The sequence below is a fragment of the Octopus bimaculoides genome, chromosome 20 (genome assembly GCF_046866305.1).
Source record: "Octopus bimaculoides isolate indiv1 chromosome 20, ASM4686630v1, whole genome shotgun sequence".
In the NCBI taxonomy this organism is placed as follows: domain Eukaryota; kingdom Metazoa; phylum Mollusca; class Cephalopoda; order Octopoda; family Octopodidae; genus Octopus; species Octopus bimaculoides.
In genome coordinates, this window is record NC_142947.1 from 15,382,943 (window position 1) to 15,392,142 (window position 9,200).

Consider the following 9,200-nt stretch of genomic DNA (forward strand, 5'->3'; position numbering starts at 1 on the left):
GTTTATTTTTAGAATGACATTGCAGGATAGGTGCTAGAGGCCTGATCTGACCAGTTTAAATATAATACAGGAAGAATATTAAAGCCAAATATGGCTGGTTTCAATGCTAAAGGTTAAGGGACTCATGTTGAAATTCCCTTAACAGGTACACATTAAGGAAGTGATGGCAAAGAACAACCAACAAATTAACTGAGCTTCATTGGCATAAATAATAATTTGACCCTTATTCTCCTACAAGCATCATGCATACTTTAAGACATTAAAGAGATGTTTTTTTTCTTCTGATATTTTTCAGTGTTTGAGAACAAGGAGAAGATAATTATGGTGATGGATTACGCTGCTGGAGGGGAACTCTATGACTATATCAATAAGAAGAAACCTTTACCTGAGAGAGAAGCCAGACGAATGTTTCGGCAAATCGCTTCAGCAATATATTATTGCCACCAGGTAAGGGCCGTTGTTAACATGCCTTCATATATATTCTGAAATTAGCTAAAATTCGAGAAGAATACATACCACTGCCTTTGATCTTTTACTTGTTTCAGTCTGGTGTACCACCTTAGAGTGTGTAGTGGTGCTTTTTTTTTTTTTTTTTTTTTTTTTTTTTTTTGCACCTCAAGCACCAAGTAACTTGCAAGACAAGGAAAAAAAAAAGGGAATGCATCTCCCTTCCACCCATGCCCAGCCGAGTGGGTATGGCTTTATTCTATTCTGCTGGGGAGGGGGTAGGAAGGGCATCCATCCATCCCTGCCAAAACAGATGCATAAATACTGGGGTTGATTTGTTCCATTAAAACCCTTCGAGGTGGTGCTCCAGCATGGCCAGTGTCGAATGACTGAAAGAAGTAAAAGTATATCTATATTCTCTGCTTTGTGGTATTGAATTCTAATGCTCCTATTTTTAAAATCAGACGTGTGTGTTTGCAGCTATGTAAATTACATCTTTTTATTTTCTTTTCTTCTTTACACTTTTAGAATGGTATTGTCCACCGTGATCTGAAATTAGAGAATATTGTACTGGACAGAGATGAAAATGTTAAGGTAAGCATTATTACTAAACAAGCTGGAACATATTGTAACATCGATATTTTACTTGTTCATGCCATCCTATTTTTTCTCTCCCTCCATCTACTTACTCTTATTTCTTTACTTCTCTCTCTCTCTCTATATATATATATATATATATATGTGTGTGTGTGTGTATAATATTGATCAAAGTGTACAGTATTATATGTATCCATTACGGCTGATCTTTTCAGTCGGTTTTGCATCAGCAGTTCAATGGAGTGTTAGGTAATGGCTCAATTACATAACCTTGTGCTCTTCAGAGATGACAGTTATATATATGCATATGCACATACACACGTGTACATACATGGATATACATGCATAGAGAGAGTTTTTATCCCAAAGATTGTTTAGCTTGTAAGAATCACATTTATTCTCATCACTAATTTAATTTAATTATTTGTTGGTTTCATTTTCCTTCTGACTAGGTTGCTGATTTTGGTCTGTCCAACTTCTTCAGTAATAATTCTCCTCTCACAACTTTCTGTGGTAGTCCACTGTATGCTTCCCCAGAGATCATCAATGGAATTCCCTACCGGGGACCAGAGGTAAGGTTTTATTCATGAATTCCTAGAACATTTTTTTAAAATCTTTTTCATCTATGTATTTTATCATGGAGATCAGTTGACATAAGTTAGAGGTGATGTAATAGAATATAGTCTTGAATGTTTGCTATACTATGGCAATATGGAGGTGATGGCCTTGTTGTGGGAGGGAGAGATGAAGATACCTCGGATCAGTTCTTTTAGATTTGCTTTTGTTGCATTCTAAACCTTTTTGAAGAATAAGATAATTCCTGACAATTTCTGCATTTTTTGCTTTACAGGTTGATTGTTGGAGTTTAGGGGTGCTTTTGTATACATTGGTCTATGGCGCCATGCCATTTGATGGCAATGATTTCAAGGTGCTAAGGAAGCAGATATCCACTGGAGATTATTATGAACCTACAAAGTCTTCTGGTAAGTAAATTAAAAGAAACAATATCACAGTAGATTTTGGAAATGTTTGGTAATTCATGATCAGGAGGAAAGAGCTGTTTCCATGACCTATGCAGGTTTTCTCTAAGACTGTTGAATTCAATGCAGTTAATAATCTTGAATAGTTCCAGTTTGAGCTGTGAATCAATGATTGGCTCATGGAAAACTTGCAACTAATGGTGATGTTGTTCACCATAATGTGATATCAAGGAAACAGTAAATTTCACTTCAATCTTTTTTGATCATCAGCCAAACTTGTATTTTCTATCCATTCTTCGATGTTGCTCCACCGCCACTTCTTGTGGTCTTATAACACATTCATTCAAGGTTGTCATCTCTAAGTAGGCCTGTGAACAAAGTCATTCCAGTCTTGACCATCCCATCTTTTCATACATTGTGGACTATATTGTCCAGTGTGTTCTTTATATTGTAAAATGGCAGGTGGGAAATTCTCTTCTATTTTTTGCAGGTCAAACAACCACCTGGTTTCCCTTGACTCTTTAATATTCAAATTGGTCATATCTGGCCCAAATATTCTACTTGTTTTATGTTCAAACTGATTAGATCCAGCATCTCACACCTATCCCACAATGTCATTCTAAAAATATACAATCACATCATTTTAAATCTTTAAGCTACAAGATAATACCTCATTAATTCAAAACAGTGAAAATAAATATACATTGTATTTGACAAAGTAATCTGAATGCTAAAGGGTTAAATATATCATCATTGGACTAGAAGTATGGTGTCATGGAGTTATGTTACGTGACCAAACCACATCATTTTCCACTTTCCAACAATTTGCACTTTAATAAGCATTCTTTCTTAATGCTTATTAATTTGATGTTCAATATCTGGAATGTACTGCAGGTGCATGGTTTAGTGGCTAGGGCGTTGCCTTCACAATCTTATGATTGTGATTTCCGCTCCCAGATTGAGCAGTGCATTTTGTTCTTGAGCTAAACACTTTATTTTACGAGTAACCCTATGACAGACTGGTATTACTTTCAGGGGGGAATGTTAGCCTACCTGCCTGCCTACCCTCAGGATGACATCATTAGAAGGCTGCAACAGTGTGAGGAGACACCTTACAGCCAGCAGTTTATCACATTTGATAGTCTGATCAGTAGAGTGAAATGGAATGTAAAGCATCTATATACAACATTTAACAAATTCTGGAAACACCTTAAAAATAGAATGATCTTGATCAGAAGTTTTATGAGCACATGTTTCACGTGTTGTGTCTTTAAATAATGAAATTGAATTATTTGATAAATGCTTTTGTCTTTGTTACATTCTTACTACATTTTCTCTTCTTTCCAGAAGCTGCGGGCCTTATACGACATCTACTCACTGTGAATCCTGAGAGGAGAGCCAATGTGGAGAAAGTTGTCCATCATTGGTGGGTCAACATGGGATACAACTTCACACCTAACAATGAACCATATCCTGGACCCTGGTTACAGGCTCCAATTCATATCTGTGACCGATCTAGCTTATCTTCTGATAGTGATGGTGAAATTGATATAAATGAACTGCGAAGAAGAGGGAACTTTCCCAGTAAAACTTTGTCAAGACAAAGACAAGAGCAGCATGATGGAGACAAATTGTCAACATTGGACAGTACAGTTATCCCTGATATAAAATATCATTCTCCTAGACATACTCATCGACAAAATGTTTCTGTCAGTGGCAATGGTGCTTCCAGTGAATTTTACCAACGTGTTAATCTGGATCAAAAGCCTGTCCGGAGTATTCTAAAGCAAACAGGTAGCTGTATGAGAGAAGATAAAAGTACAACCAGCTACAGTGTGATAGAAGGCTCATGTAAGGAAAACAGTAATCCCAACAGCAATGGATTTAATAATACATGCTCATCATTCCAAAAAAGCTTGCCAAAACACAGTTCCCCTCCCACCAACAGCCTCAGTTTAAACTGTAGCAGTAGTCCCCCAACTATAGGCTCTATGTTGTCTGACAAAACAGAACCAAACTCTGACATTCCTGCCAATAGTGATGCCGATAGCTTTTTAACAATAAAAGAAAGTAGTTATAGTCATGTGGATTATAACACAGGATCAACAGTGGTCAACTCTGTTCGAACTGATTGTGTCCGACGGCGTGGCATTCTGAAAAAATCTGGACTTTGTCTCCATAATGGTTATACTTCAATGAGCAGTGATGCTCGGAAGAGGCTCAGTATTGGCAGTGTTAGTTCAAATTCTTCAGGTGACATACTTGATTTTTCCTATGATAGTTGTGAAGGAGAACAACATCACTTGCTGCAAAAACGTTCTGGGAATCATTCTCCAAACGGTACACCTCTGTCTGAACTTGATGAGGAGAGGCCTTCAGACATTGCAGATTTCTGCCGGGGATCTTCAGTTGTTATGACATTTGAACAGAAGCCATCTACTTACTTCAACCTTGAATATGATCTCCTTGATTCCTCACAGGTTCGCCACAGAGCTTTGGAAATTTGTCAGAAAATGTAAAACAAAATATTAAAAAAAAAAAAAAAATTACAAAAACTGACAAAAGTCTTTTCCTTCCACCATCAAAATGACAATTTCTCTTCATCTCATTTCATCTTCTACATCTTTATCTTTCTCATTTCTCTTACTCATTTCCTCTTTTATACTTTTTACAAATTCCTTCATTATTCTAGTCTTAAAAACAAACAAACACACAATGTACCTTCCACTCATTTATTCTTTGCCTGCTCTGCCATATCATGACTATCAACTGACCATCATTCTTGTAAGAGCCATACATACTAACTATAATCCAAAGATTATCTTCACTTGTTTAAAATCTTTGAATCCATCCATTTTCCTCATCCATCCAGCCTAAACCACAAATTTTTGTGATGAACTATTTGAAATTTAAAATGCTTTCTCAGTTCATTGTTCTTACTGTAATGAATAATTATTAATTAATTGTAAATAATTACAATAACAATGATGACATTTTGATTTTAAGTCCCACTCTAACTCAATCCACCAGAAAAAATTCTCCTACCCACCATTTAAAATTTCAGCTTTTTTTTTTTTTTTTTTTTAACCACCCAAGCAAAATTAATGAAGTCTTACCACCTAACTAAACTTCTGATTCCTATTGTTAATCCGCATGTCTCAGTTATATGGCATTTTTGTTTTGTTTTTGTTTTTTTTTTTACACCATTAGCTTTACTAATGTCATAGCTATAAAATAGTCTATGAATGCCTTGAGTGAATGAGAGAGAAAGAAAATGTGTTCAAGAGGGAGAGAGAAAATCTCTCTCAGTTTAGGTACCATCATTTGTATCTCATCTCGTTACTTAAAATACAATGCTCAAAGGAACCATATATTTATTTTGAATATGTATGTATATATATAGAGACAGATGAATAGATTTATTCTCAAAACCTAGATTTTCATTTCTATTCAAATATTAACCCTCCTCACACACACACACTTGAAATATACATAATTTTTATTATAATATTTCTTTATACTTCCTTGTTTAAGTCTTCCCATGGCCATTATTTTAGCCTTGTTTAGCGATCGGCCATTGTTAAGTTCAGCAACCTAACAATACGTTTGATTCTATAAGCATTTCAATGTTAACCTACAAAAATTTTTTTGATTTTCTCACTTGTCTATTCTGTTAAACTAGGTTAATGGGGGTACATTTACTTTTGAGCTTTTTAACAGAACATTAAAAAAAGACAATAGACCCTTTCACTCTGTATTGTTTCCTACTTGTATACTTTCTGTTTTTTTATACTTGAAAGTAAATATGTATTTGAAAGTGCGTGTTTGGAGTATGTACCTGAAGAGGCATACTTTCTCAAATGCTCTTGCCAACTAGACGAGACACGTGGGTTTTCAAAAACGTGTCTTTTTTTTTTTTTTTTTTATACAGACATGCTTGAGAGTTTATTAAATATATTTATAAGTGTATCTTATTACATACATACACATACATAACATGAAGAAAAAGAAAAAAGAGCAGTTAAAATAGAATTCGCAATTTTTAATTATTCCATTCCCCATATATCACATGTTTCATTTTTAACTAAATTTAATGAATTTTATAAATATATATACTTTGGAATAAACCTAAGAAAATTGGATTATTACTCAATATTTCAGCTTCTGAATTGCTGAACTCATTATATTTCTTGAGTTAGTTAACTGAGTTGTATCCTTCTATACTAAATTGAAAGATTATTTTAGTTTTAAAATTCAGTTCATAAAAACTGCCAATTTATGTCTGGAGCAGTAAGAAGAATATTTTAAACTATTTAAATCTAAAAACCATTACATGAAAGACAAAAACACAATGCAGTTATATAATACTATACAAACGTTATTGATACAGACATACATGCATACTGTATTTCCTGATATTCAAGTCAATGTAGTATATAGTGTAAACATTCAAACCTGGTCACTATTTATATTTGACGAATATTTGTCCTCATCTTGTTTGTTGTTAACATGGTTAAGAGCATGGGCTACTGATTCCAAGTTCAATTCCAAGCAGTAACCTGAATAATAATAATAATAATATCAAAAAGAACAATAAAAACATCAAAAGACACTTGCCCAAGGTGCCACGCAGGGTTACTGAACGCCTAAAATATTTGACTTGTATGCCAAAAAATACTATATATGTACATGTATATAATGATTGGTATTGTTTTCATTCTTTCACTATTTTTGATCTCTTCCACTTAACGATAATTAATATGTGGCCTTGTCATCAACAATAACAAAAATCTTGTCTTTATCTTTGATTCAATATTTGTAGTCAATTATTGGTTACTATATATATATATATATATATATATATATATGTATATATAATATCTAAAGTTTCAGTTAAATGTGGGAAAAAAAATTACATTTCTTTCGATAAGTATAAATAGCCTTTTCAGACTTGAAATATTTAGCACATTATATGTTTCTGGCTACTTTCCATCCTCCATCCGTTTGCAATGACATTATTTCACGTTTTAGCCCTACTTTCTCACGTCCTTTTGGAGCCAAAGCCAAGTAGATGATACACATCTGTTATGGGGACTGTCTCATAGCAAGAACACTTTCTCTTCCCCTCCCCAGTCTCTCTCTGTGTTTGTTTGTGTGTGTGTATAGATGCATGTCCATATATTTGTATACATATATTTATATGTATAGGTACCTGTGTGTGTGTGTGTGTATATATATTTATATGCATTTATATATATGACAGAGAGAGATGAGTACATATGTATATGTGTGTGTGTATACACATGCAGTTTGATATGCAGATATATATATGCATATAGGTATGTACATTAAGCTGCATGTGAATATGTATTCATGTGTAGAGACGAGTGTGTGAGAAAATATATATATATATACATACACACATACATAACTATTGTGTCTTGCCAAGATAATTGTTTAATAGGGCTGTTATTATAATACTGTACTCTCTGCCACAATGGTCCCTGAGACCTGAATATTATTTATATTCTTATGGGATATTTTGTTTTTTCAATAATTTAAAGATTTATTAATGATGACTAAGAAGGAAATAATAATAATAAGCTAAAGAAAATAGACAATTACCTAAAAACAAAAAAACTTGAAGCGTCCAATTTCACTAAATTTTAAACCATGTGACCTTTCTTTTAATAATAGAATATTTCGCCAATATGTTAATATTAACATTTCGCAAATGCCTAAATTTTCTAATGGATGGTATGTTGTCTTAAAGGTATATTTAGAATATATAATCCGCCCAGATTTACGGTGTGCCTAAAACTCAGTAAAACCATTGTTTAAACCAATTTCTTGCCTTGTTGACAATTATTTGTCACACTTTACTATTATTATTATTATTATTACTATTATTAAGGTGGTGAGCTGGCAGAATTATTAGCGTGTCAGGAAAATTGCTTTGCAGCATTTCTTCCGACTTTACATTCTGCCCAGGTTGACTTTACCTTTCAGAGTTAATAAAATAAGCACCAGCTGCACACTAGGGGTCAATGTAATCAACTTGCTCTCTCTCCCCCTGGCCTTGTGCCAAACTTTGAAATCATTAGTATTATTATTGCATGTTTATTGTCTATAAGGAATTGCTGAAAGTTTAAAAAGCATTTTGGTATGTGGTACTCCTCTCCCTCTTCCTTGTGGGCTCACAGTAACTATAGATGGCAAATTGAATTGTTATTTTTTACCAAACCAGTTTCGTTTTGCTTTTTACATATTAATGTGAAATTCCTGAATCATTTTTTTTATATATTCATACATTTGAATAATAATTGTTTATTTAACATTTAAAAACACAATAAGCTAGTCAGTTATTATGACTGCTACATATGTATTGTTTGGTAAATTTTAAATAACTTGGCATGAGAAAAGGCATTCAATGAAAATTTATTTTAAAAAGTGGACCTTTTAACAATTTTTTTTTTTAACTTTATCTGTTTCCAAAAATGTTTACCATTCTGAAAAGAAAACAGTGTCCAGTTTTGATATTTATACAAAAAAAATAAACAAAACAAAACTTGTTTCTTGACCATCTCTATGTAGTAATAATTTCTCTATCAAAAAAAACTTCATCAAACTAACATTTTTACTGTTCGCAATTTTATAAAAAGGAAAAAGTTTTTTTCTTTTTCCAAAACAAAAACAAAACAAATGTAAACCGATCCATTCCATATCATTTTCATAGTTCCAACATTCCCCCCCCCCTGCTCTTTTCTAATCAAGCATTTTAACTTTTATATTGGTCTATATACACCTACACTACTTCGATGAAGGAAGAACAAGACACAAACTTTATCTTTACTGTCTAAACTTCAAACGACTCCCTCTGTTTCCTTTCATCTTATATCTGATCACAAGATCTATCTATATATATATATATATGTATATATATAGTTACTGATCACAACTTCATGCCGTCCTCTTGTTGATATAATGACTATTAATTCAGCTTCTTGTTCAGTTTGCTTTATGTAGTTTAGATTAGAGAGACATCAGCTATACGTGCATGTTAGTGTGTGTGTGTGTATATATAATGTAGGAGTTTTTTTTTTTATGTCGAGTTGTAATATGGAAACAATTTAACATTAAACTGAAGAATTATTCAGTACTTTTTAGAAGAGAACG

General features: G+C 33.1%; 1 protein-coding gene across 2 annotated transcripts; it reads left to right on the forward strand.

Annotated features, from left to right (window-relative positions):
• The first annotated feature begins 274 nt into the window (after positions 1–274).
• LOC106880602 (uncharacterized) lies at positions 275–6,624 on the forward strand. Of its 2 annotated transcripts, none has more exons than XM_052975155.2 (5): positions 275–447; positions 976–1,041; positions 1,497–1,616; positions 1,895–2,027; positions 3,372–6,624. In XM_052975155.2, exons 1-5 carry the CDS (start codon positions 322–324, stop codon positions 4,541–4,543), a joined length of 1,617 nt encoding a protein of 538 aa, XP_052831115.2. In that variant the 5' UTR covers positions 275–321; the 3' UTR covers positions 4,544–6,624. The 2 variants fall into 2 exon arrangements, with proteins under 2 accessions (XP_052831115.2, XP_052831116.2); XM_052975156.2 differs by having other exon boundaries at positions 3,375–6,624.
• The last annotated feature ends 2,576 nt before the right edge of the window (positions 6,625–9,200 follow it).